The 27,049-nt window shown below is 62.0% G+C and overlaps 1 protein-coding gene across 1 annotated transcript; it reads left to right on the top strand.

Moving 5' to 3' along the window:
* Positions 1-4,282: 4,282 nt before the first annotated feature.
* On the top strand, positions 4,283-18,256 carry METRNL (meteorin like, glial cell differentiation regulator). The gene is made up of 4 exons (XM_059380771.1): positions 4,283-4,467; positions 10,381-10,766; positions 16,640-16,699; positions 17,494-18,256. The coding sequence occupies exons 1-4, from the start codon at positions 4,298-4,300 to the stop codon at positions 17,808-17,810; spliced, it is 933 nt and encodes a 310-aa protein (XP_059236754.1). The 5' UTR covers positions 4,283-4,297; the 3' UTR covers positions 17,811-18,256.
* Positions 18,257-27,049: the final 8,793 nt, after the last annotated feature.

The raw sequence follows: 27,049 nt of genomic DNA, 5'->3' as shown, positions 1-27,049 counted from the left end.
TGTTTACATGGTTCGATCACGTTAGTGGCTCAAAGAACTTGTGCCGTGGGGAGCACGCTGGGGAGCCGGCCGCCACAAGAAGGCCCGGACCCTGCCAAGAGCCAGGTTGGCAGCTTGAGTTTGATCTACAGAGCCAGGCCTACCATGACCACCTGGTAGGAGGCTTTACTGTGGCAACATCACCCTGACCGTTGAGACACCACCCTCCTGGCAATAACTGAGACCCAGAAAGAGACCCTGACCACACAGCCTCTGTGAGCCAGACCAAGGAGGAGCCACGTCTGACCCACGTACCACCCAGGGCACCAGCACTCACCCTGACACTCGAGTCTGGGAGAGGGTGCAGCCCCTCCAACCCCCGCCCCGGTGAGCGTTAGGCACACAGTCATAATCCTGGTCCTGGTCACACTGGAGGCTACCGCTGCTGCTGTGGGGTGTGGGGAGCTCTCTCTGCCTGGCCACGGCCTGCCTTCGGAGACTGGCCTGGGTCAGGGGCCACTGCCCTGGAACTCATCACAGAAACAGGCCCGGGAGGCATCTAGTAAACATTTCTTGAGTGAAAGGCAGGTGACAAGGGAATGTTGATACAAACCCGAATCTGGGCCACAGACTTGACCCACCGCACACACGCTTTGTGGGGGGCCTGTGGGGTGGGGTGGGTGGCGACATGGGCCAACGACCGGCACCTGTCCTCCATCATGATATGCCCCTCCTAGGGCACGCTGAGTTGTGCTGGGGGCTGCTGTCACCACTGAGCCCGTGACCAAGCCCTGCGTCCTGTTCCTCTGGTCGAGGCAGGTACTGGGGCAAGAGGGTGGGGCACCATGGTGGCCATCACCTGGGGTGGGGCAGGGTCCCTTCACGAGCAGATGCAAAGGGGCAGCTCTGCCTCTGTGACACCAGCAGGGGCTGGTCTTGCTCTCCACCTGCCAACACTCCCTCCGGTGTCTGGAGGACAAGAGAGCATAGGAAGTCCCCGAGTGTTGTTCTGGACGCCACGATGCCCACTGCCTTCCTACTGTGGTGGGGCTCAGGTGCCTCTGAGGCCTCTTGCTGGGCTTCACTGGAGACATGCTCCCTGGGAAGTGACCCCCAGCCATCCACGGGTGAGCTCGCTCCAAAATGCCCTTCCTGCAGGGAGGACCCATGTTCCTAGTGGGCAAGGACCCTTCTGGTTCCCATTCAATCCCACAGGGGCTTCTTTGTTCCTGCCTGGGCCCCAGGGGGTGAAGTGGGGCAGGTGGTCCCTGGGAAGCACCGGACAGTCATGGCCCCCCTCACCCTTTGTCCCCAAGCCCAAAGCTGATGTGCCCCCAGAGAGCCTGACACCATGGACGCCAGGGACACATTTAGGGGACATTTCATCACAGGATCAGGAGGGGTCAGAAGCCGCACTTTGCCAGGCACACATGTGCCCAGGAAGCCCTGAGAGTGGCGGAAGCCTAACCCTTCCCAGGAGCTGAGTGGAGACCCAGGAACCAGTTTTGCAGCCAGGGCCCCACCCCACGGCTGACTGGTGGCTCGTCAGCAGGAGGGAAATCTGGAAATTCCTGCTTCAGAGACCCTCAGGAATCTGGAGGCACCTGTGTCCCCAGAAGGGAGGGCCTGTCACAGAGCCTGAGGTCTGAGAGCAGCAAGGCCAGGCCCTTCCCAGATGCTGCTGGACCTGTCCAAGAGCACTGTCGATGAGCAGCATTCCAGCAGCACGTGTTTTCAATTAGTAGGCTCACTACTAACAGAGCAAAGAGGTCCCATGTACTTCCCCCATCCCCCATTATTAACATCTTGCATTAGTGTGTAGGTTGTTATAATCAATTAGCTGATAGTGACATATTACTGACAAAAGGCTGCACTGTTCAGTCTTGTGTGTTCTATGGATTTGACCACTGCATGTCCCGCAGGCACCACTGTATAGTCCTAGCTTTAGGGAAGTGGACCTGGGCACAGGTGGTTTGGCAGTCCTCCAGCTCACAGAGCCCTGAACTAGGATGGGAAACAGCTCCTCACTGCCCCAGAGATGGTCTCTGCCCATTGGTCCTATGAAGCCTTCTGAAACGTCCCTCAGGCCAGGAGCACTCAGTCTCAGCACCTGTAACATGAGGGGCCTAAAGCTGCCCCTGCCCCTGCCCCGGAGTGGACCTTGGACACTGACAACCCTGTCCGGGAAGACCTCTGGGTACAGGGGGCTACAGAGCTGCGGAGACATGGCTGTGGGTGAGAGGTGGTTGCAGTTTCCAGACTCACAACCAGCAGGTTCCTCTACCCAGAGGCCTGGGGAGTGGTTTCACTTCACCCACTTGTGACAGCACTTCTGCACCCAGGTACCTGCAGGGAAGGGGCCAGGGCACACACTTCAAGGGGGTGGGGGTGGGGTGAGGGCTGCAGGACGCCCCCAAGCCTGGAATGGACTCCTCAGCCTCAAAACTGCCTGTGGGTCTTGTGGTGACATCCCTTCTTATGCCTGGGCAGGACCCGAGGTCTTGACCTACCCAGTCCAGGGCTTCTCTAGATAGACCCTTCAACTGTAACCACCTTCGGGGGCTCTGACTTCTCTGCCTGGGGCTCCTGGCTGCTCTCAGTTTAGCTGTTTGGGGGCCCGCAGACGAGACCTCTCCAGAGGGTGACAATTCCATCCAAGGACATTTCTAACCCTCTGACCAGACCAGAAGGGTACAACGTACAGACCAGCACGTGGAAGAGGTCACTCCCTTCCCCAAAGCTCACTTGAAATTCCTCCTGAAATGTTTCTTGGCTGGACAAAGAATATGAAAACAAGGTCTGGTTTCTCCATCGCTTGATGCTGTTTGAGGCTCTGGAGCTCACACCAACACCAGAGCATTGGGGAAAGCAGAAAAGCCTGCTTTTGTGAGCACAGAGGTGGCTATGTGGAACTCCATGGGTCCCTCCCTCTGCTCGGAAGACCCTCTGCTCCAGGATGATGACCAGGTAGGCTGGGAGACCTGGGAGCCCTCCACCCATCCTCTAGCCAGACCTAGCCCTGGCTCCTGGCATCAGGCCCCCGAGCCAGAGGAGGACACCTTTCCCAACAGAGCTGGGGCTGCTGAGGTTCCTCTTGTGTCCCTCACAGGATGTTAGGCACATGGTGACCGCAGTGACTAGCCGGTGAAGGAAGCCACCCTGATCACACTGTACTCACCAGCGGGTACTGCTAGGACAGGGGTCTCAGCGCTAGATTGTGCACACAGGGGCATCTGGCAGTGTCTGGAGACAGTAGGGGTTGCCAATCCTGTGTGTGGGGCGGGGGTGGGGTGGGGTGGGTGGGTGATGACATCTAGAACATAGCGACCAGGATGCAGCTAAAATCCTGCAATGCACCAGATGTCCCCAGGGGGAATCCAGTCTGAGGGGGTGAAGCGGGTACTAACCCATCGAGGGTGGGGCTGGTGAGGACCAGCAGGCAGAGCTCCGCCCTGACGCACAGGCGCTGTGGCCCAGAGCCCTCTGCGGAGGGGGTACTCCAGAGTCCACGGTGCGCTCAACGGTGAGTTGGCCCCATCACCAGCCGCAGCTGGGTCTCCCCTGCCCCGTGGGTCGCAGAGCAGGACCAAGTCTGAACCTCTGCAAAGCACGCTCCGATTCTGCGTGGGTTTGGATGCCAGGAACATCCCAGATGGGACACGGGTCACACCGCAGCGGCAAGGCCAGGAGCCGCCACCACAGCCCCGCGGCCATTCCCGGCTCAGTCCGCACGACGGGGTCACAGCACCGCGGCTGAGGACGGATCGGCGGGCCGGGCGCCGGCTCGGGTCTGCGTGCACTTGGGGTCCCCGTCCCGCATCGCACCCGCCGGGACGCGCTGGCGCCCCGTCCTTCTCCGGCCGGGGCGTCCCGCAGATCCTTCTCCGGGTCCCTCGAGCCGCTTCCCCTCTCGGCGGAGCCGCCCCCCGACCCCCGGCCGGGCACGCAGGGCGCGGGGCGCGGAGCGCGCACTCGGGGCGGAGTTCCGGCGCGCGGGGCGGGCCCGGGGCGGGGGCGGGGGGCGGAGCGGCCGGCGGACCCGCCCCCCAGCTGAGCGGGGACTCGGACGGCGGACTCGCCTGCCTCAGAGGCTCGGGTGGCGGCGGCGGGGCGCGGCGCTCTTCGCTCCACTGCGGCTGCTGCAGCGGCTCGGGTGGCCCCGGCTGCGGCCGGGATGGGCGGGCGGCCGCGCGGGGGGCGCGGGGGGCGCACGACGTGAGTCGCCGGGACCTGCAGCCCCGCCCGGCCGGCCGCGCCGGGCGGAGGGTCTGCTCCGTGGGCGCGGACGCGGGGTCGGCGCCGGAGCGGGAGCGGGAGCATGCGGGGCGCGGCGCGGGCGGCCCGGGGGCGCGCCGGGCAGCTGTGGCCGCGGCCCCCCGCCCCGGGCCCTGGCCCGCCGCCGCCGTTGCCGCTGCTGCTGCTGCTGGCCGCACTGGTGGGCGGCGCGGGCGCGCAGTACTCGAGCGACCTGTGCAGCTGGAAGGGGAGGTGAGTCCGCGCGGCGAGACCCCGGCCCGGGTCCACCGCCCTCCCTTCGCGTGCGCTGCCCTCCCCGGCCCGCCGACCGTGCGGGGGCGCGGCCCGGGCGGGGACTCGGGCGCCCGCTCTCCGGGCTGAGTCCAGTCCCCGTCGCCCCCGCCCCCGCCCCCGGGTCTAGAACAAAAGAGCCCGCGGCGGCCGGGTGCCCCGGCTCGGAGGACGCCCAGGGGGAGGTGCGCCCGCCGCGCCGCGGGGTCGGTCCCGACCCGGCAGCCCACTCGCCCCGCGCGGACCCCGCACGGGCGGGGGTCGGTCCTCCGGCCCTTCCCGGCTCTGCCCGCGGCGAGGACTTGCGCGCCCCGGGCGGGAGGAGCCGGGCCTGCGCTCAGGGCCGAGCGGGAAGGGCCGGCGGGTCCGCGGGAGGGAGCGGGGGGCTCGGGCGGACAGAGCCGGGCCCGGCGCGGACCGCGGCGAGGACCACGCCTGTGCGTGCGGAGACCCGCGGGCGGACACCTGTGCGCGGGCCGAGCGCTGGCCCGGCCGGGCGCCCCCCGCCCCGTCCCCGCCCGGGACCCGGTGAAGGTCAGGCCGCCCTTGGCAGCGCGCGCGCTGGGCTCGGCGACCCCCCCCCCCCCTGCCCCTCCGCTGTGGCAGCCGAGGACTTTTTTTTAAACTGAAGTGTGACAGGCAGAAAGGAGTGCAAGTCACAAGTGTGCGCGGGCGGGGCGCCTGAGGGCACAGCGCCTGGGGTGAGAAACCGCCATCGCCGAGGGCGCCCTCGGCCCCGCGGCAGGCAGCTCGCAGCTGGAAAACCGAGTTTCGTGCGGGTGAAGGAGTTTGCAGAGGGCGAGGGGCGTCTCCTTCTCCGAAACTGCGGGCGGGGGCTGCCGGTGGCTCTCCGCGTGGGGTGTTCCCCGGAGCAGAGCCTCTGCGCGAGCCCCTTGGCCTTGACGTCTGATGGGAAGCCTCCCGCAGGCTCACACCTCACGCAGGAGGGTATCACGGGGCTGTTCAGAGTGAAGACAGTTTTTCCGAGAAGGCTGGGGTTGTGCCAGTGTGCTGGGCTCTGCGTCAGCAGGGCAGCTGCTGGTCATCCTGGGTACTTACAGACCCAGGTCTCTGTGGACACTGGCAAGTCCCCTGCTCCCCACTTTCCACCCCTCCTAGAGCCAGGGTCCGGGGCTGCGGAGGCTGGGCCTTGTGGTGGCCTTCCTCCCCGCCACACCAACTCCCTGCACACGCCAGAGCAGGGATGGAGGAGCTGAGACGGGGGCCACGAGCTTGGAGCTCTGGGGGAGGGTTGGCCTGGAGAATGCTGGCGCCAGCCGTGAGCTGGCCGGGAGCCTCCGACTCTGACACACTCTTCCAGGGCTGCCCTTTCCCCCACGCTGGTAATTAAACTCCCTGTTTTGCAGCTTCTGTTGGATGAATCAGTGCACCCCAAACTGAGGTCTAGGGTGTCCTCCTTCCACAGATCAGAAACAGACCCGGTCCCACCGCGGGAGCCTGGGTTTCCAGAGGGGCTGACATCCTGTCAGGCTCTGACCGGCGCTCCCTTGCAGACCCCTCCGATCCCCAGGACAGGCGTCCCCTTCCAGGCATAAAGTCCTCTGAGGACCAGGGAGCTCCGGGACCCAGCAGGTGTCTGTATCCCCTTCTCGACTTGCGAGAAGCAGGGGCACTTGCCTGCCACCCTTCTGTCTCCATCATTGCTGACATACCCCTGGTTCTGGACTCCCTCCAGCTATCCTCAGTCAGCCCAAAGGCAGAGTCCGGCAGGGGCTGCCACAGTCGGAGCTGGAGAGAAGACAGGGCCAGGCCACACTCCTGGAACACAAGGCTCCCTTCGCAGTATCCTCGCTGCCCCAGCGATCAGTATGCCTCGCCGATCAGCTGATAGATCCTTGCCGTGGGAATCCAAGCGTGCTGATCTGCCTGCTGACCCCCAGAACATTTATGACTTTTTATGAGCTGTTCTAAAGACAGCACAGGGTGGTGCGAGTCCCGATGCGCTGGGTGGATTCTGATCCCCTGATAGGAAGGGAGTTTCTGTTTATGACACTGGCTACTCACATTTGACAGGCTGAAATGCATTTCTGGGTGTTTCCAAGCAGTGAAGCAGGAGGTTGTGCAATCCCCGTCCCGTGAGCAGGGGCGGGACAGCACCCTGATCTTTATTAGGCTGTGGTCATAAAGGTGGACCACGAACCTTCCCACCACCACCGGCAGGGGTGTGGGTCCCTCACACCTGGCCTCATTCTCCTGCTGGGTGGGAAATGAAAGCCAACTCCAGTTCTCGTTTCTCCCTCGATCTGAACGTTCCTCCTGACTTGTAAACAGGAGACCACCCCTTACTCCTGGTGCCTCCGGGGGTCCGGGTTGTGGGTGTGAGGGGGGTGGGCCCTGCTGCCCCCACACTGGCCTCTCCAGAAAGTCTGATCAATTTGGAATGTGCTGTCCTTTCCATGAGGGTGCCCCTTAGGTGTGTCCACCTGGGGAGTGACACTTGCAGACTCCTTTTTTTGGGAACGGTGTGTGAACCCAGTTTAAGTAACCCTGGAAGCAGTCTGTGTCCTCAGCTCCCTGAAGCCCTAGGGTTATGCTCGTCCACACATATGGCTAGAGCCGCGTTCCCCCCTGAGGCCGGCCAGAGCCACATTCCCCGTACTTTTTAGCTTCATCCCATCAGAAACCAGTTATTTTATTTTTGTCTGATGGGCTTGCTCTGAGGCTCACAGGTGCCAGCATCGTGATGTCACAGATAGGGCACATTTTTGCTTCTCCAGCAATTTTGCAGAAACAGACGTTTTTTCAGGTTTTGCTGTGGTGCTGGAGATCTAGAGCGAGACAGTGAGCCCTTGGCTTCATTAAAGACCCGTTGGGGTCCCAGGCCGAGAGACTGGTGGGTCTGCTGGACGGGGTCGATGTCTTACATCGCACACGCTGCTCGCCTTTGTGTGAACACCCGTGTCGAGTGCCTGGTCGGACTCTCGGTCGTGTCTGTGCTTCAGGAGAGGGGAGAGGCAGAGCAGAGCCCCATGTTGGCCGTGGACTCTGGGGCGGGTGTAGACCCTTCCCTGGGGCCAGTGAAGACATTAGGTGAAGGGTGAAGTAACAGGTGCCCTATTTCTTCTCTGCCCCCCTGCTTGCTGTTCCTGGCCCTCTTTTAGTAGAGGGACTTAGGAATAAATGGGGCCATGTGCACCACACAAGATGTCCAGGCTGATAGGTGCAGGCTGGGGATGGCAGCCCAGCCCCCAGACTCAGGTTCGCCTCTCCCTGGGGAGCCATGGTTGGTCACCTTGTCCCCACAAGTGTTCCCTCTGCCCCTGCCCAAGATGTGGGTGGGGGGTGGACCTCCCGGTATCCCCCTCCACTGTTTGGATTAAGTGACTCGGTGAGAGGGATCCAAAATCTCTGGTATGGGCTTTCTTTCCCTTGAGCCCCAGGGCCCCCTCCCCCCACAGAGAGGGAAGTGAAGACTTGGACAGGATGGTTTTTATGGGGGAGAGCTTTGAGGATTGGTGTCTGGGCATGGGGCAAGTGTCCAGCTGCTTCTTGAGGCTGGAGACAGGAGAGGAGGCACACTATGATAAAGTTTGTTTTGGCTGCGTAAGAGCAGAGCTGATTATAGTCATCTGTGTCAACCACTCACCATTTAGTCTAATTTTTTCACACAGCACTATAATTATGCTCATCCGCACATATGTGTCAGATGAGCTTATGGGAGTTTTATTTGACTATGATTTGTAAGTCTGTTCTGTGCGGCCCTGGTAGGCGTCTGAGGCTGAGCCGGCTGCTAGTGACCCAGGGCCTTGTGGGGGCAGGGAGTGGGGTTAGGAGGGGGGGTCACCTCCTCGACACCTCCCTCTGATGTGGTCTGCAGGATGACTGAGCAGCCCCAGCCCGCAGCTGGCCGTCGTATGAAAAGTGAGGTTTTTTGGAGCCCAGGGTGTGAGTCACCAACAGTAAATGCAAACCATATGTTACGTGTTTTCTCCTCTGTAGAAATGGTTTCTGGTAACTCACTCAGGCCATAGCACTGAATATAGCATTGTTTATGATACACAAAAATCCTAAGAATGTGGGTGAACCTGTCCGAGATCTGATCAGAACCAAATTTCGTGTAATAAAACACTCGGTTGAAGTCACTGGTTGAGTTCCGGGGCTCTTTGGCGGCTCTGACGTAACCATCGGCACAAGCTGACATTCGCGTTAAAATTTGGAGTAGAGGAAGCTTTAACATTTTTGAGGGTTTCAGTTTCTTGAAAACATAAGGTAATGACTTTACTCCAGACCTGTTTCACCAAGAGTGTAGCACACTTCATATTTTCCTATTTAATGTTTATTGGGAGTGAGGTGAACGTGGCACGCAGAGCTTCTCCTTGGGAAGACCAACTGTCCACTCACTGTTTGTGTCTCTCTCCCTGTGGCTTCTGCACGCAGTCCCCGTGGTGTCTGTCCCCTGGGGTGGACCCTCACCTTAGCTTTGTTTCTGGCTTTCATGCTGTTCGAGTTTGTTTTTATTTTTTTAAGATTTTATTTATTTATTTGATAGACAGATAGATTTATTTATTTGATAGACACGAGTTTGTTTTTAAAAATACAGTTGGCAGGGCGCCTGAGTGGCTCAGTTGGTTAAGCAACTGCCTTCTGCTCAGGTCATGGTCCCAGAGTCCTGGGATCGAGTCCCACATGGGGCTCCCAGCTCTATGGGGAGTCTGCTTCTCCCTCTGACCTCCCCTCTCGTGCGCTTTCTCTCTCTCTAAATAAATAAATAAATATCTTAAAAAAAAATACAGTTGGCAGTGCGGAATCTTCAGGGCTTATTTTTTTTTAATTTAATTTAATTTTTTAAAAAGATTTTATTTATTTATTTGACAGACAGAGATCACAAGTAGGCAGAGAGGCAGGCGGAGAGAGAGGGGGCAGCAGACTCCCCGCTGAGCAGAGAGCCCGATGTGGGGCTCGATCCCAGGACCCTGGGATCATGACCTGAGCCGAAGGCAAAGGCCTTAACCCACTGAGCCACCGAGGCACCCCTTCAGGGTTTATTTTTAAATTTTGTTTGTTTGGGGTCACCTGGGGGGCTCAGCCGGTGACGCGTCTGCCTTCAGCTCAGCTCAGTTCGTGGTCCCAGAGTCCTGTGTCGGGCTCCCTGCTCTGCCGGGAGTCTGCTTCTCCCTCCGCGGCACCCCCTGCTTGTGCTCTCTCTCTCTCACTTGCTCACTCTCTTTCTCAAATAAAGAAAATCTAAGAGCAGAGGAATGGGCAGTGGCTCCATCCCAGGACCCCGAGATCATGACCTGAGCCAAGGGCCGACTCAATACCCGAGGGCGCCCCCCCGGGGACCCCAAGGTTTACAGATGAAAGTGCCATCGAGCCGTCTCTCTAGGGAACACACAAGCATGCTTGTCTGGAAGGTGCTGAAGATGAAACTCACCCACAGCCTCCAGCCCCCAGGGCTTCCCTCCCTCACTGGGGCGAGCAGACGGGCCCCTTGTGCTCACACTCGGAGGGAATCTGCCGCCCTTCCCGGCCCTCCACAGGTCACCGGGAACTTGGGTTGGTGGTTGGGTCCTGTGTCCTTGTCATGTTCCAGAAGTTCTGCCTCCGTGGTCCTTGCCTCCACAATGCAGGGAACCTCAAGGACACAGGCTCCCGGTGCCCCGCTGAAGGCTGGCACACCCAGGTGCCGAGGTGTGAGACACCCGGGGCCTCCGCCGCCGCGGCCCGTCTTGCAGCGACTTTCTGGGGTGGGCCTGCCGGAGGGGCCTGGCCGCGGGGCCCTGCGTGACCCCTCCCCAGACCAGCGGGGCCGGGCACAGGGGACGGCCGCCTGCACGAGGGTGGGGGCTGCTTGGGCACCTGGGCTGGCGAGGCCACACGTGTGCGCTGACGCGTGTCCGCCTCCCCCCGCAGCGGGCTGACGCACGAGGCCCACAGGAAGGAGGTGGAGCAGGTGTACCTGCGCTGCGCCGCGGGCTCCGTGGAGTGGGTGTACCCGACGGGGGCGCTCATCATCAACGTGCGGCCCAACACCTTCCCGCCCCCGCGCCTCCAGACGCTATGCATCAAGCCCCTCAAAGGCTCCTCGGGGGCCAACATTTATTTGGAGAAAACTGGAGAACTGAAGCTGCTGGTCCGGGACGGGGACCGTGGGCCTGGCCGGGTGAGCTGCTTTGGCTTCGAGCACGGTGGGCTCTTCGTGGAGGCTGCGCCCCAGCAGGACATCAGCAGGAGGATCACGGGCTTCCAGTACGAGCTGACCGGCCGGCCCGCAGGCTCGGACCTGCACGCTCTGTCAGGTGGGTGGCGTGCTCTGGCGGTGGGGTGGGAGGGGCTTCAGGACAGCCTCGGGGCGCCCGCCAACAGCCCGCGGGGTGGAGGGGCGTTGGGTGCACAGTGCCCCCTTGGCTCTCAGGGACTGCGTCTGAGCCGCAGCCGCGGGTGGGTAAGACCACGGTCCCGGCTCCCTGCCGTGCTCGGCTTCTGTGCCGTGGGGCCTGTAACGGGCAAGGGTTCCCTGGCGTCTCTCCTGGTGTATGGACTAGCTGCGTGTTTCTGATGTCAGGCCCCCGACTTGGCGAGTTCTGGATGGGAGCCAAGCCTGGTTCGCGCTCCAGGGTAATGCAGGGCCTGAACTGGGGGTGCTGGTCCCCGGCCCTGGGGGCGTTTTGTGGGTTATCCCATGTGGAGTGGCGACACGGGCAGCGTGCCAGGAGAGGGGCTGTGGGTAGAGGAACCAGGCAGGGCAGGGATGCCCCTGGGGGTCTTGGGAAGCTCCCAGGGCGTAGCTCTGGATGGAGACTCTCAGCAGCCACGGGGCAGGGGTGTGCACGGAGATACTGAGTTGGTTTTAGATTGTCCTGCGTTTTCCCCTTTGGGGCAGGCAGCCAACTTGCAGGGCCCTGTGTGGAGGGTAGTGTTGGTCTCTGAAAAGTCCCAGAGGCAGAGACCAAAGACAGGTGAGTGCCCCAGGAGCTCTCGCATGGCCTAGGACTCACCCCTCATGCCCCACCTCACCCAGCTGCCTGACTGCCTAGGTGCACGAGTCCTTGTCTTTTAGAGGAGCCCAGGCCAAACGTCTCGCCCTTGCTTCACGGCACAGGTGATCTCACGGGCCCCTCGCATGTGGGGACACCATCCGTGTCAGTTCTGAAGCTGCTCAGCAGCAAGGTGCCTCCCGGCAGTGGGAAGATGTGAGCAGGTTCCACGGAGGGCGTCCCCAGGAAACCATCTGGCCCAGGTGATGGTCAGGCAGGGGTGATGCTGGTACCCCACAGTGCACGGGGCAGTTCCAGCAACTGTCAGCAGTGCTCAGGCAGAAACACCTGGTTTGGGGGGGTAGGCCATCCCCAGGAAGAGTATAATCTCCACATTTTAGTGGAGATAAATAAAAGATTTGAAGATGGGGAGAAACAGATGTGCTAACAGATGTCCCCATTTTATTGTTCTGCACTCTTGGCTCAGATCACTTTCCAAAACTTCAGTCTCTCTCAAAGTAAACTAGTATCTTAGAAAACATCAGTGTGGGACTTCCAGGTAGGACCCCCCCCACCCAGTACCTGACTGCCCAGGTAGGCCCCCTACCAGTGCCTGATCACCCAAGTAGGACCCCCCCCCCCCCGTCCCCAGTGCCTGACTGCCCAGGTAAGACCCCTCCAGTGCCTGACTGCCCAGGTAAGACCCCTCCAGTGCCTGACTGCCCAGGTAGGCCCCTGCTGTACCCCCCCAGATGCTCAACTAGGGCTCAAACTCAGGAAGGTGACGGTAAAAGCTACTGTAAGTCTCAGGATCTGAATGAAAATTTTTTTTTTTAAAGGCTTTATTTATTTATTTGACAGACAGAGATCACAAGTAGGCAGAGAGGCAGGCAGAGAGGCAGGCAGAGAGAGAAGGAAGCAGGCTCCCTGCTGAGCAGAGAGCCCGATTCGGGACTTGATCCCAGGACCCTGAGATCATGACCTGAGCCGAAGGCAGCAGGTTAACCCACTGAGCCACCCAGGCATCCCAGGACCTGAATGAAATTTTAACCGCAACAGTCTTTCTCTTGATCACCAGCTCTAGGGTGGGTGGGACCCAGCCTCACCATGGGGGACCTAGAATAAATTCACAATAAAAACAAAATGTGAAAAAATCCAGTCACTGAATTCGGTGTTTCTGACTAGTGATGCTGGCTGAGAGGAGGGTGTGTGTTAGGAACTTGTTAGCACCATGCAGGAGACGGGGGGCAGCAGGGTCTGGGGATGCTGGTGTGTCCCTGCTCCCTGGGGTGCTTGCCTTTCATCAGGGGATGGGCCCCTAAGCCCTTAATGCTGGAGGAATGGGTACGTAATGTGGAATGTCAGCCATCTGGCCACGGTGACGTCCGCCAGGCCCGGCGGGCTCTCTGATGGCCGTGAGCCTCTGGGCTCGCTGCGGCGCTGACCCTGGTTGCAGCTGCGGGAGACTTTAGGGAGGTGGGTGGGCACCTGTGGCGTGCAGGTGTGCGTGAGCCCTCGGGCCAGGCGCCTGGGGGGCCCCGCCCTGTCCCTCCCTGATGAGTCACAGCTTCTGGTTTGTGCTGACTTGAGAGAAGAGAGAGGCTCCCGGGTGAGCCCTGTGTGGGAGGCTCCCGGCCCTGGACGTTTCTGCTTGGGAGTGTTTGTAGTGAATGCGGTCACCTAGTGGGCATTGGAGCTGAAAGTCAGCTTCCGGGTATGAACCGAGCAGCTCTGGGAGCCAAGAAGAGGCCAGAATGCAGAGGCAGACCTCCAGGCACAGGGCAAGTGGTGGGTGGTGGGAGGGGACGCCTGCCTGCGGGCTGGGGGACTTGGGACCAGGCGCCACACTGCAGGCGGGGTAGGACTCGCTTCCCCCCCGCCCCCCTGCCCTGGGCCTTCCTCCTTCTCCGGGGGCCTCACCAGGGCCTCACCGCGTCATGCTGCTCTGCACGGTGCTGAAGAGATCTGGCAGGACACGAAAGGTGGGCATGGGGCCAGATCCAGGGCACTAGGGATGAAGCTCTGGGGCCATACCCGGGACATGTGCTGAGGTCTTACAGGGGAACCCAGCCGGGCCGTCCTCCCCAGAGTCCCAGCCTCCTTGGGAAAACGGGTACCGCCAGGAGCCCCCACTGTCCAGTAGGGTCAGGCAGGATGGCTGAGGACTGGGTCTGGGTCTAGGGGGCAGAGACAGACCTCCTTCTTCTTGGTTTGCCTGGGGCAGCCCAGAAGGACTTCTGGTTCCAGGCTGTTGCACCACTTCTCAGGCAGCTGAAGAGCAGGGGTTCGCCGGCTTGGCCGCATCCATTGTTGAGGTTGAGCTCTGGGCTCTGTGTGATGCCTGCCCAGAGCAGGCCTCCTTGAGCAGATGAGGCGGGAAGGCGGTGGCGTTTTAGCCCCACAGCCAGAGGGGCGGGTGCCGGCTGTGACCGCACAGCAGTTACGCCCATGGAAACCGGGGAGCCTTGTGATGTGCGGGCAGCCTGGGTCCCCAGTTCTGATGGCCTGGGTGGGCGGGTGGGTACAGCGCCCTCCACTGGGGGGCCTTCCCGGCTCCGAGTTTGGTGGTGGCCCTGATGGGCTGGAATGGGCTGTGGGGAATGAGGAGCAAAGTTCAGAAGAAGTGAAAGAAGCCTCACTACGTCCTGGGGACAGAAAAGGAGAGAGAACTGGACCTTTTCCTATGGGTCACTTTGTTTCCTGCCTGGCTTCTCTGGCCACTGTAATTACTGGATAATTATTTCTCATTTTGCCCATCTCTGGCCTTTTGGAGTGGAAGGGTGTGGCCTCCTCCTGTGTCCTCCCCAGGACGAGGGAGGGTTGGGAATAGGCCAGGAGGAGAAGCTGGTGGGGTTGGAGTTCCCAGGGCACAAGAGATGGGACTTGGGACAGCTGACCAGCCCGGGCTAGGGCCCCTGGGGCCATCTCGGGGGACACCAGTTGAGGAGGCCCCAGAGTCTTACCTGGCCTCAGCTCACACTGGCCCAGTTCCCGCTGTGTCCGCTTCCACCTGTCATGGGGCGCGCCCGCCAAGGCCCAGGTCGCGTCCTGGGCACAGTTTTTGCTTTGGGAACTGCATGTGTCCCTGGGCAGTCCCACTGCCAGAACAGGAGGCGGCCGTCTGTGACCCTGTCCTTGGCGAGGGCCCCCATTGTCTTCCCTGCCTGCACCCTGACCCCCCACTAGGTCCCTGTGGTAGCTCCCGCCTGTCTCCCCGACCCTGTGCTTCCCGTCTTCAGTTCATTTTGTGCGCGTTCCGGGGTAATCTCCCTAAGATGTCCATCCTCAGCCACCCCCTCTCCCAGAACTGTAAGCCCAGCTGGGCTGCCCCCTCCGCCCCATGTGCCCCTGCGAGAAACGAGGTTCGATGTGTCCGAAACCAGCGCCTTCCAGAGCCTTTAGGAGCACGGCTCCGATGCATAATTGTTTCCAGATTGCTTCTCTTGGCGTCCACAGACTGGATTTTCCAAGACGGTGACCTACGCTTCATAAAACGCGAATTACGAGGCGAGTCTGCAGGGGGACTCTGCTAGCTCAGCTGGGGTGGCACTGGCTGACCGAGGCTTCCGGGGGGAGTCCTGCGGCCGGCCGGCTGCCCTCCCCTTGGCTGGGCATCAGCATATCTGTGGTGCCGGGGGCGTGAGCAGGGCAGGCACACAGGACGGGCTCCTTGGCCGCTTGCGGGGTCCCAGTGCCTGTGTCCACAGAGACCTGGTTACTTGTGCACAGCCAGGCCAGGGATCTGAACCCAGGCTGTGGCCTGGGCCTTTCACTGCCCACGGCTGCCTCTGTGGCCTGTCTGAGATATGTCTCTGGAGAGTTTGTGTGGACCCGTGCCTCGTGCCCAGCCTCGCTTGCCGTACTGTGTGCCGGGCCCGGGGCCCTACTGGGGCCCCTCCCTTCTGGGTGACTGCTCTGGGAGGGGTCCCCACAGGCGGGCTGTGGCCGCCTCGGGATGGACTGCTGACCTGCCTTTTCCCACCTGCAGGGGCGCCCAGGGCTGGGTCTCTCACCCCTGGGGCACAGACATCCATCCCCACCCAGACCAGGACGGCGAGGGCCAGTGCTTGGAGACTCACAGAGACACTGCGCTACCTGTTGGCTCATGCCCTGGGCCCTGGAGGGCCTCTCTGAGCTCCAGCTCCTCAGTGCCTGGCCCTGCCCCTTGCTGCTCACCCAGGTCTGGGTTTGGGAGGGTGACTGGTCAGTGTGTGGACAGGGTCAGCTTTGGCAGGGTCCAGCAAGGGCCAACGCCACGGGTGTTCTGGGGCCTTGTTCCAGCAAGACCTCATGCTAACCTTTCCCCGAGCGGGAGACTTTGTGCCAAACCCAAGGGACTCCGCATCGGAGTTGGAGGCCTTGAAAGGTGCGGTGAGAGCCCGAGTGTGCGCCCTCCCAAGTCCGGTGCTGGGTTAGGAGTGGGGCCGTGGTCTCGGGGAGGGTTGCCAGCGTGGGAGGCGCTGCCCCCCCACAGTCTGTCTGGAGCTTCACCCCATGAGGAAGTGAGGGTGAAGGCTGGGGTGTGGGCCAGACTGGGGCCGAAGTTCACAGGGCGAGGCCTGGCTTGGCTGGAGGACGCACCTGGGCTGCCAGGTTTGAGGCTCCTATGAGGTGGGTCTGCCCTGGACGGCGTTTGCAGGCAGGGGCGTGGTTGGAGGGTCCGGTGGTGTCTTGGGGAGGGCTGTGCAGAGGTGGAGGCTCGCCGGCCGAGAATCCCACAGCACGTGCAGGTGGCAGCGTCCCCCCATGCTCACAGAACCTTCCGCAGCCGCAGTGGTCCTCCTAGGCAGTGCCCTGAGCCGCCAGTCCTGGCAGCAGATGGGGGCCTGGGGAGCAGGTGACGTGCAAGTGGCCGGTCACAGCATTCTGGGGTGCTGGTGGGGAGGCTGGAGTGAAGGTGACTTCTGCTGGGCTGGTGCAGGGCTGCAGCTTCAGACCAGCTCAGGTTGGTTTCCCGTGGGGCAGGGGCAGGCCACGTGGGGACCAGCACCGAGGCCAGCCGCCCTCAGGGTACGTGCCCTTCACAGCCACATCTGGAGCTGGAGGTGCCTGCTGGGTCGGTCAGCCCCCAATTGCGTGGCCGAGGTTCGGGTTCTCTGTCCTGTCCTGAGCTCAGAGCTCTTACAGGACCTGGCGAGCACGTACGGAGGCCTTTGTCCCGCAGACCCACTCCTGACCCTGTTCTCTGCCCGCAGCCCCGTGCCGCCCCTGCGGGGATGCTGAGGTACTGTTGGCCGTCTGCACCAGTGACTTCGGTAAGTGTCCTGGCTCCCCACCACGTGTAGGGAGCCCCCCTGGGCCTGGAGGACCTTCCAGGAGAGTGACTCTCTGTACCCCAGGGGAGGGGCCTGTCCGTAAGGCCAGGAGAGGGTCAGGTGGTCACCGAGCATTTTCCTCCAAACACGGATGCTAGCCTCACCTCAGAGCCCTGTTCTCCTCTGGGTCCCCTGCTGATTCTGTAGCAGGAGTTCCTGGCCCTGGAGGTCCGGGATCCTGGCGGGGGCAGGGGGCAGGGGCTGAGGTCGGGGACTCCACTGCGTGCTTGCGACAGTGGCACCAGCGCTCTCAGGCAGAGGGTGGAAGCCGTCCGCTGCATGCGGTGCTGGGGCCGGACAGGAAGCCAGCCCGGCAGGGCCTGGCTCCGAGCACTCCCGGCCCCAAGGTCCTGCATAGCCGGGGTTGGGGGCTGGGCAGGGTCCTGGGTGAGGGCCGGCTCTGCCAGCCCCTGCCCATCACCTCCTCCCCTCTGAGCTCCGCCGCGCTGCCCCACTGGGATTCAGAGCCGCTGCAGGTCCCGTGTGCTAGCTGGGGTCACCTGTCCTGTTCCAACTGGAAAGGGTGATGCACGGGTGGTTTCTAGCTCCTGTTTCTCCCCCTTACATGGCTGGGGACAACGATCTTTACCCGCGACAGGGTCGGGGACAGCCCCTCCGGGCCTCATGCCTGTGAATTGTTCTTTTTAATGGGGTTTCCAGAGCGCAGGACCTGGGGTCGGCCCTGGCGCAGATGCCCCGGTGACCCCCTGACCCCCGTGTCCTTGTCTCCGCAGTCGTCCGAGGCTCTATCCAGAACGTCACTCACGCCCCAGAGCAGCAGGAGTCCACCATCCACCTGCACGTGAGCCGGCTCTACCGGCAGAAGAGCAAGGTTTTCTGGCCGGCTCCGGAGGGTGGCGGCTGGCGGGGCCGCGTGCTCACGCTGCTGGAGTGCGGCGTGCGGCCGGGACGCGGGGACTTCCTCTTCACTGGCCACATGCGCTTCGGGGAGGCCCGGCTTGGCTGTGCCCCACGCTTCAGGGACTTCCAGAGGCTGTACCGGGACGCTGAGGAGAGGGGCCTGAACCCCTGTGAGATGGGCACGGAGTGACGGGGGCACGGGGTGCTCGGATCGGGGCTCCTGGGGCTCAGGCCGCGGGGCACACGCCACGAGGTCCCAGCCGAGGGCTCCTTGACTGATGGGAAATGTAAAATGCAAACTAAGTTATTATATTTTTTTTAAAAAAAGAAAAGTCCATAGGAAACAAACTCCAGAGTCTTAAAATGCCTTGTGTGCCATTTGATACCGTTTTTCAAAGCACCTGACGTCCTTGCGCTCGGCTGGTGTGCCCGGAGCCCACGGAGGACACCCAGCGCCGGGCTTTGCACACCGCCTGCACACCGATCAGAGTTGTTTCTTGTGACGGAAACTGACGGAGCCAAATACGTATTTCTTGTTTTGTTTTTGCTTTTCAAAGAATGTGCTTTACTGGCCGTGGTCCCTTTTGGGCTGCAGGCTGTTTCCATTCCAGAGAATAAAGGCCAGCATCTGATGGAGCCGTGGTGCGTGGTCCGCAGCCCGGGGCGGGTGTGCATGGCCCCAGACTGGGGTCAGGCCTCTCTTGGGGGCAGCTCACCCGAGGGAACCCCGTAACCCTGTTGTGGGGTCTGCTGTGGGGTCAGGGCCTGTCCCAGAGGCAGCACACCTGAGGGAGACCCAGCGGCCCTGTTGCTCCTGGCCCTTCATTCCGGGCCCGACTCTAAGTGAGGCTGTTACTCTCGTGCTTCAGAAAACACCACCGCGCCTCAGCTCTCCCTCCCACCTCGGTCCGCCTTAGCATCGGTCTTCCCATTCCCAGTAGCCCAGATGCTGCCCTTTGACTGCGTCTTCCCCCAAACACCCCGGGCCACAGCCAGTCTGGGCAGTGGGGAGCTGGTCAGCACCCAGCGACCTCCGCACGCTGGCAGATGAGCAGGTCCCCAGCAACCGCTGTAATGGATGCCCACAGACTGAGGCTTGGACAGCCCAGAGTTGTTCTGGAGGCCAGAGTACCAAAGCAAGGTGCGGGCAGGCCCAGGCTCCCTCTGAAGACTCTAGGGGAGGAGGAGGTTTCTGGTGGCTGCCGACAGTCCTCGCCTGTGGAAGCGTGTTTCCGGGCTCTGCCTCCTCCTGCCGTCTGTGTGTCTGTGTTTGAGTCCCTCCTCTCACAGGGATGCCAGTTACAGGGACCAGTGTGGCCTCATCTTAAGTGATGACACCTGCAAAGACCCTATTTCCAAATAAGTTCAGTCACAGGTTCTAAGATGGGAATTTGGGAGGACGCTACTCACCCTCCAGGGGTCACTGGGGTATCAGGTAATCAGACCTCAGCCTGCATCCACATCCGTGAATCAGGTGACTAACCCAGGCAGCTCCGGGAGAGGACACAACACAGCCAGGAGCACACCAGCCACACCCAGGACTCCGGCACGCCGTGCGGCCACAGGTAGGTGCCCTGTGCTCGCTCAGGTGTGGCCTGCGTGAGGTAGGTGCGGCCTGCGTCAGTGTGGCCTGGCTCAGGCACGAGCTGGCTCAGGTCTGTGGGCCCCTGCAGGTCACAGCAAGAAGCAGGTGCGCCACACCTGCACAGCAGGAAGCAGGGCGGTCACCTGAAGCAGCAGGAGTGGCGATGGGAACAGGTCCTACCGAGGCTGGTAATTGCTGTGTTTTTGCCTGGAGCAGGTGCGCCAGGGCCGCAGCGAACCTGTGGCTGGGTTCACGCTGTGGGATTTTCTGGGTGTTGACTCTGGCCTGGGAGGGTGCGGCGGGCATGCAGGTGCTGCAGGACAAGGACGTCAGGCATGGGTTTTGGTTTCAGGGCTGGCACTCTTCCTTCTGTCAGTTCAGGGACCCTGGGAGGACCCCGGGACCTGACCCCATGGGCTGACGTCCGGGGCGGACAGTAGCTCCCACTGCCCGCGAGGCTTGAGCTCTTCACGGAGAGACACACTGGTGGCCGGTGAGAGCTGGCCTGGGGGAGAAGTCTTCTTGATGGGGGTCTGGAGAGAGAGCAGGGCCAGCGGGTGGAGAAGTGTCCTCCCTGGGGTGTGCCTCTGTTTCCAGGGTGGCACTGGTGTGGGGGGAGAGGGTGGGGTCTGCACAACATGGGAGCTGGATGCCACGTGGAGCAGCCCCGGTCAAGGCTGCTTCGTGGCTGGAGGGGCTGGCCATTTCTGAGAGCCCTGCCCTCCCGCTACTCAGAGCCTCCTGTGGGCATCTGAGGCCACCATCCGCCCGAGCCTGCTCTGTGACGACCATCCTCGGGCAAGTCCCACACTGTGGAGCCCTGACGGGCCAGGCGAGGCGCTTGGAGGGTCTCCAGAGGGTCTTTCTGGCTGTCCAGTGTCTCTGTCTTGGCTGGGATTGGTCCAGGACACCGTGTGGGATGGAGCCGTGGGCACCTTTCTTCAGCTCTGTCCAGAGGTCGAAGGAGAGGTGTGACCCAGGCCCGCCTTCCCCCCTCCAGCTTCACCCCCAGCATCTCCCTGGCTGTCACGTGCTCTTGCTCTAAGGAGAAGCCGGGCCTCCCAGCACAGCAAAGGGGTCTGCCTGCTCCTTTCTTTTTCCTTCCGCCGCTGGGCTTGGAGGGAACCTTCACCTCCTCCTTGTACATTTCCCCGAGAGCCACGTGTCTGAGGACACTGCTGCCCCCCAAAGTCAGCCGGGACCCCGGCATGGCCCCGGCATGCCTCCTCCTCCTAGCAGGGCCTGGTGTCCCTCAGTAGTGTGGTAGTCCCCCAGTGGCACTGGACACCCTTTCTTAGCACTTTTCTCGAACATGCTGGTGGCAGGAGCCCAGGTCTGGGCCTGTCTAACGACACCGAGATCAAGAAAAACAGATGCTTTCTGAGCTGCTCTGTGGACCACGTATCTGCGGGCAGCAGGCTCTTGTGTTTACGGAGTGCCCTCTGTGCCCGAGTGTTTCTCCTTCCCTCCTCTGCCACCCCAGATGGGACACACAGGGGTGGCCTCAGACCTCTCCTCCTGCTGGCTGGGGCTCCACAAGGGCTCTCCGGCCCCGGCACTCCAATGCTCGATCCACCCCTGTCCCCATCTTGGCTGCTTAGGAAGTCAGCTGACCCTGTGGCCTCCAGCTGCGGGGGTCTGGGGGGGTATCATGTCCTGGGCCTCATTTTGGGCATCTGGGTACCTGTCTGGAGGAGCTGGGCTGGGGAGGACTACAGCTGTGGGGCCACGTGCTCAGTTCAGGTCTAGCCACAGCTCACACCTGCCCAGGCAGCCCAGTGAGACCAGGGGAAGCTCCAGAGTGCCACGTGCAGGTGCCCCTGCTCTGGCCTCTGGTGGATGCTGGACATCCCCGTAAGGGTCCCCAGCAGACCACCCACACCAGGTGGCCGGCTTGACGCACCCTGTCAGCTCTGGGTGAGGCTGGAGACTTGAGTCAGCTGCTCCCTGGGGCTGCACGTCCAGCCCCCGCACAGGGACCCTGCCCTCCGGAGTGGGTGGCTGTGAGTCACACTGGTGAGAGTGGCTGCCGGGGCCCAGGAGTGGAGAGCTGGCTGGGTGGGGCAGCACTGGTCATCGCTGCTGCACGGCCTCGGGAAGGCAGGGGTCTGAGGGGGACGGGCAGAGGAGCCTGCAGTGGCCCCAGGGTGGGAGGGGCTGGGGGCCAGGGGAAGAGACAGCACCATGTGACATGTTCACAAAGTTTCCAGCAAATCTCTCTTGTTTTCTGCTGTCGTTTGGCCCATGGGACTGAAGAACAGGGTTTTGGGTTGGTGATTTATATTCCTTCGATTCCTTGCTGGAATGGCCCTATTTCCACGTATGTGCTGCTGTCTTTTCTGTCATCTGATTACGTCTTTACCCGCGGTGGTCAGCAGAACACTGGCCTCCAAAGAGGTCCTCGTCCTCACCCCTGCAGCCAACGGAGAGGCTCCTTCATGCGGCAAAGTGGAACTGAAGTCATGGAGTTAAAGACGCAGGTAAGATGGGGGCATCCTTCTGGACCATCTGCCGGCCCTGGTGCCATCGGGGGTCCTCCGAGGTGGGAGAGGGACGTGGAAGAGAGAGAACCAGGAGACGCGCTTGAGAAGGACTCGGCTGGAAGCTGCCGGCTGCGGGGACCCGCGTTCGCCTGGAGCCTCCAGAGCCAATCTGCGCCTGCCCACGGCCGGACCTCAGGCCTGTGTGGGTCTTGTGGGACCAGAGCCTACAGAGCCGTGTGATAATAAACTTGGGCTGTTCCAAGCCATGATGAGTTTGTGGTTTGTTACAGTAGTTGGGGGAAACACAGCTATGTCCCTTCTTGCCTGCGGTCCCCATGGGTCCTGGGAGCGTGTGACCCCACAAAGTCGCACGTGAGGGGCTGTGCTGCGAGTTGCTTGCTTTCTTAGGACGCAGGCTCCTCACTTCCATCAGAATCTCAGAGTCGGGACTATGACCGCACGTGGGTGGGGAGTAAGGGCCGGTGTGCTTTCTCTGACTGGTCTCGGGGGGCTGGCCCTTCCCCCTATCCCCAGCTCCCCGGCTCCCCGTCTCCGGCTCCCCCCGTCTCCCCGTCTCCATCTCTCCATCTCCCCGTCTCCCCGTCTCCGTCTCTCTGTCTCCCTCCGTCTCCGTCTCTCCGTCTCCCCGTCTCCGGCTCCCCGTCTCCCCGTCCCCCTGTCTCCCCGTCTCCAGCTCCCCGTCTCCGTCTCTCCGTCTCCTCCCCGAGTCTCAGGTCCTTCTTCCTCTTTGGTCAGCTGCGGACCCTCCCTCCCCCCAGGAGCGGTGCCTACTCTGCCCAGGGCTGGGCCCGTCCACACCAGGGCTCACCGGCCTGAAGTCAGCTTCTCCTTCTGGACGTGCGGTCGGAGTCCTCAGGCACTCACAGGTCAGCAGCCCCGCCCCGGCCTGCCTGTGGCCTCCCCCTCAAGTGCCTGAGACCCTCTTCCTGGCTGCCCTTCGTGGTTCCTGACTGTGCCAAGAGGCTCCCGGGCCTGCCTGTTACTCTCTGGTCTGCAAGACACAGCCCAGATCTGCAGATCCCCTTCCTCTGTGGCTGGACAGCAGGACCTTGCCTGTCGCCCTCGGGTGCCCACTCTGCCTTGCATTCAGCCATGCCCAGGCTGCCGGGGCTGTGTTTGTTGGCACCTGACACAGACGCGCCAGGAGGCGTCCAGTGGAGGGGGACGCCTGGGCCAGAGCAGCCACACGGGGGCAGGTGCGGCCACAGCCCTGAGGGGCCAGGCCTGGGCTCCCTGGGTCCTTGCTGGCCTGTTAGGGACCCCTCCCTAGGTGGGGGACGTGCTTGGTCCTAGCGGGCTTTGTTCCTGCAGAGCTCGCCCCACCCACAGTGAGGACCCTGGGGTCCTCCCCTTTCAGAGAGCTCTCCTCAGAAGGGCTGCTGGGCTGCTCTGCCCAGGACACCGTGCGTCCCCCTCCCCAACGTGCACCCAGTGCTGATGAGACCCTTTCAGGATAGGGCCCCTCGGGTCGGCCCTCAGTCCTTCGTCCCTACCACCTGTCTCTCCTGTCTGCTGTGCTCAGGGCCCAGGGGGCTGGGCGAGGGTTCCCAAGCGGGTCCATCCCCAGTGGCCTCTTTGGCCCTCAGTATTTTGAGGACGAGGTGGACGTGTCAGTGCCACAGTCTTGGTTTCTTAGGGCCCCAGTCGGGGCCACGGTCCACCTGAGCAGACGACCCCTTTGTGGATAAAGGGCTGGGTGCACGCTGGGGACTGTGGTCTGCGTGCTGCACGTGGGAGCCCTGGGCTCTCCCTGGAGCGCTGCTGAGCAGCTTCCTCCTGAGTCCTGTCCTTCACACACCCCAGGGCCTGGGCGCTGTGGGTCTGCCCACGGGGTCGGGGCGCCAGGGCTCACCGGGTGAGCACGTGGCCTGGGCCCAGAAGCCCAGGTTTTCACTCCAGAACACGAGTTGCCAAGAAGATCCACCTGATTACTGCCGGGATTTGCGTCTGAGGCCAGAGGCCTGCAGCCCCAGCCGCTTTCAGAAGGAAAGCCTGAGGACGTCAGGCCAGGCTTTGAAATGCCCAGGCTCCTGGCCGTCCACATGAGAGCAACTTTCTGGTTGTCCTCAAGGGAGGGTCTCCTCATGCTGTGAAGAAGGCCTTTACTCCAGCAAGTGGCAAACATCGGGACACATACAGCTGGTGTGGTAGTGCCATGGCCACTCTGGTAAGGCCATGGCCAGGCCGTTCCGTCTTCGGACCCTGGGAAGGGGGTTAAATGGAGGCAGAGACGGTGGAACCCAGAGAGGGACACACACACGCTGTGCTTGCACACACACGCTCGCACATGCCTGCGCTCACACGTTACACGTGCTCCTGCACACATGCTCGCACACTTGCGCACACATGGACACCCTCAAACATACATGCGCTCACACACGTGCTCACACACGCACACTGGCCCCCGCACTCACACATGCACACATGCTCACGGAACACTCAGACGTACACGTGTCGGCACACACACGCGCTCGTGCAAACGCTCACACACGCACATGCGCTTGAACACATGTACATATGCACTCACAGTGACCCTGACCCCTGACCCTCCATCTGGACAGCGTGGGGGAGGCCCCAGACCTGAGTTTGCAGGACAGGCCTTGGCTGTGCTGTGTCCCCTGTGCCAGCGGTTTGGGGATGAACACCCGCCCCCCCGAGGGAGGCGAAGAGTGCGGTCTGTGTGTATGTCCGTGGGTGTCCGTGTTCGTGCAAGATGAGGAAGTTGGCCGGGGTGGAGTTCTGCCTCACCGACCCAGGGTCCCTGTGACCTCACTCCTGCCAGGTCACGTCCAGTGTCCTTGCGAGCACCGTGTCCTTGTCCTTGTCCCTAAGCAGAGACAGTTGCACAAGCCCTGTAGCCCTTGCTGGCTCTGCCCCTTGGGTTCTGGAAGGAAAGCCGGCTGCAGGGAGGGCCTGGCACCCGTGGCACCCCGTGGCTGAGTGTCCAGTGGCGGCTGAGTGCCAGGTTCCGAGACCCTCCTGGGGAAGACAGGGGCCAAGTCTGGCCCGGGGAGAAGACCGGCGTGTCCCATGGGTGGGGGCTGCGACTCCCTCATTAGGGCTGCAGCTTACACGAGCGTCTGTCTTACTAACTGATAAAAGTGTTGGGTTCAGGCCTGTGTGGTGGGAACCGGCCCGAGAGGCTCTCAGGGGCAGCTCTCCACGTGGGCAGTGGCTCTGGGCGTCCCATGGCTGGGAGCCACATGAATCAGGGAGATCAGTCGTGCTGCCCCCTCTCCAGCTGCTTTGTGTGGTTGCGACTGGGGAGATCCCAGGGGGACTTTGAGACCCTGGGGTTCTGAGCTGCCGTCCCTTGTCACGTGCGCTGGGCGAGGGCTTACTACGTGTGATGGCCCAAGGCCCGGCCTGCTCGCTGACTCTTCAGCAGGTGCTGAAGTGCCGGGAAGAGAAGGCAACAGGGAGTGGAACCTATAGGGTCAGCCCGGAGCACAGGCCCAGGACAGCAGGCCCGGGGCTGCCGGGAGTCCTCCTGGGGAGGGAAAGCTGCGTAAGGCCTGGTGCCATGAACACCCCCACCCCGTCCCTGCCCCCCACGTACCATCCCCTTCCCACCAGGACCCCATCAGCCCCAGATGCCGGATGTGGGTGCCTCGGTTCCCAGGGCAGCACAGGGGCCTGGCACAAAGCAGATGCACAGAAGGACCACCTGGGCTGGGGCCAGCAGCTCGGTCACAGGTGAGCGCGGGGCAGATCAGGTCTGGGTGGACAGACGCGGAACAGCACAGGGCTGTGAGGGGCTGCAGGGCTGGAAACGGGCTGTTCAGGGATCACAGCCCCCCTTGCAGGAGCCGAAGGAGTTGGGGGGGGGGCTGTTGAGAACGTGTGGAATTCGGTGTCAACACTGGCCATTGTGTGCTGCCCCCGGGCGGGTGGCGAGGTTTGGTGCATATCCCCGCGGTGAGGTCACGAATGCCGGGGCTTTGGAATTCAGTCTTCAGAAGCATTTTGCTTACCAAGCCACATACTTCCTAGTCATCAATTCCATCAGGGACAAGAAGAAAAAAATGCTAAAAAAAAAACAAAACACAAAACACAAAACACCCCGAGGGCTCTGCGTGAGGGGAGGGAGGGGAGGCAGATAAACGGGCCTCTGTGCCAGAGGGCGGTGGGCATCCGGGGCCTGTACGCATCCGTCTGAGATTCTGGGCTTGTCCCCGTCCTTCCCTGCACCCCACTTCCGAGGGGCCTCCAGGCTCTGAGTGTCAGGTCCCCCCACCCCGGCCCAGGGCCTCCGTGCTCCTGTGCACCAAGGGCTGGGGACAGTGGGAGAGAGGGGTCCTCGTGGTCCTCAACCCCTCCCAACCCTGGCACAGAGCACAGGGCCCTCTGCCGAGCTCTAGCTCAGAAAGAGCAAAGGCCCCTTGCTTTCCCCTTTTAGCTCTGCTGAGTGGACTAAAATGTCCAAAAAGGAGCTCTATTGAAAACAGAGGGAAATGAAAATACAGATGGTATAGAAATAGGCCAGGCCACGGGTCCGTGTGTCCATGTATGGGGTGTGTGGCTTCTGTGGCCCTGAGGCCCCGATTGTCCCCGGGGCAGTGACTGGGGTCTGAGGCAGGTCAGGGCAGGAAGACTGGCAAGGGCCGTTGCATCTGGGGTGGGTGGGGACTTGGAAGACCCCTGAGGAGAAGCTCATGAAGGTGGGGGCGGTATTCGGGCAGGGCCGAGTTAGGGCCCATACACAGCAGCACCCCCCGCCCGCCTCCACCAGCATCACCTCCAGCCCAACCTCAGGGGCAGCGGGAGGAAAACGGGCCAGGCTAGTCCCCTCTGTCCCCACCACTCCCGGCTTCCGGAGGCCACGCAAGCACCGCCACCTGTGCCAGCTTCAAGGGCTCCAGTCTGCGAGGCTCTGCCCGCAGGGGTTAGGTGGGGACCCCACACTTCCAGGACGGCCCCCTCCGTGCCCTTGTGGTTCCAACGCTGCTCTGTGCAAGCCCACCCTGAGCCTGCCTGGGCTCCTCCGTCTTACCTTATGCAGGGGCTTCTGTGTTCTGACCCTGCAGGGTGTGTGGTGGTTGGGGACAGGGGGATAGGGGGCTGGTCCCGGCTCTCGGAGGGGCTTGTCTGGCCCTCCAAACCAGTGGTCTGCAGTCCTCAGTCCTGCTCATTTGGCTTGCCGCTGGGCTGGGTGTCCTGGGGCTGCCGATTTGTGCCAGCCCCTTGGAGGGGTCTCCAGTGGCAGGGGGGCGGGGTCTGAAGACCGCCTTCTTGGGGTGCCTATCAGAGGTGAAGCCCCCTGACAAAAATCCTCTATGTGGCCTGATCTAGGCCCAGGAGCCCAGGGAGAGGGGCGGCTGGAGGGGTGAGGTCTGGCTG

This window comes from Mustela nigripes, chromosome 16 (genome assembly GCF_022355385.1).
Source record: "Mustela nigripes isolate SB6536 chromosome 16, MUSNIG.SB6536, whole genome shotgun sequence".
NCBI lineage: Eukaryota > Metazoa > Chordata > Mammalia > Carnivora > Mustelidae > Mustela > Mustela nigripes.
The sequence above is the reverse complement of the archived record's forward strand: the minus strand, read 5'-3'. Positions and strand labels throughout refer to the sequence as shown.

Excerpts from the sequence above, each read along its gene's own strand:
- METRNL (XM_059380771.1), top strand. The coding sequence starts at position 4,298 with ATGCGGGGCGCGGCGCGGGCGGCCCGGGGGCGCGCCGGGCAGCTGTGG. Across the intron at positions 4,468-10,380 it reads CTGTGCAGCTGGAAGGGGAG|CGGGCTGACGCACGAGGCCC; the intron begins GTGAGTCCGCGC and ends CTCCCCCCGCAG. Across the intron at positions 16,700-17,493 it reads CGTCTGCACCAGTGACTTCG|TCGTCCGAGGCTCTATCCAG; the intron begins GTAAGTGTCCTG and ends TTGTCTCCGCAG.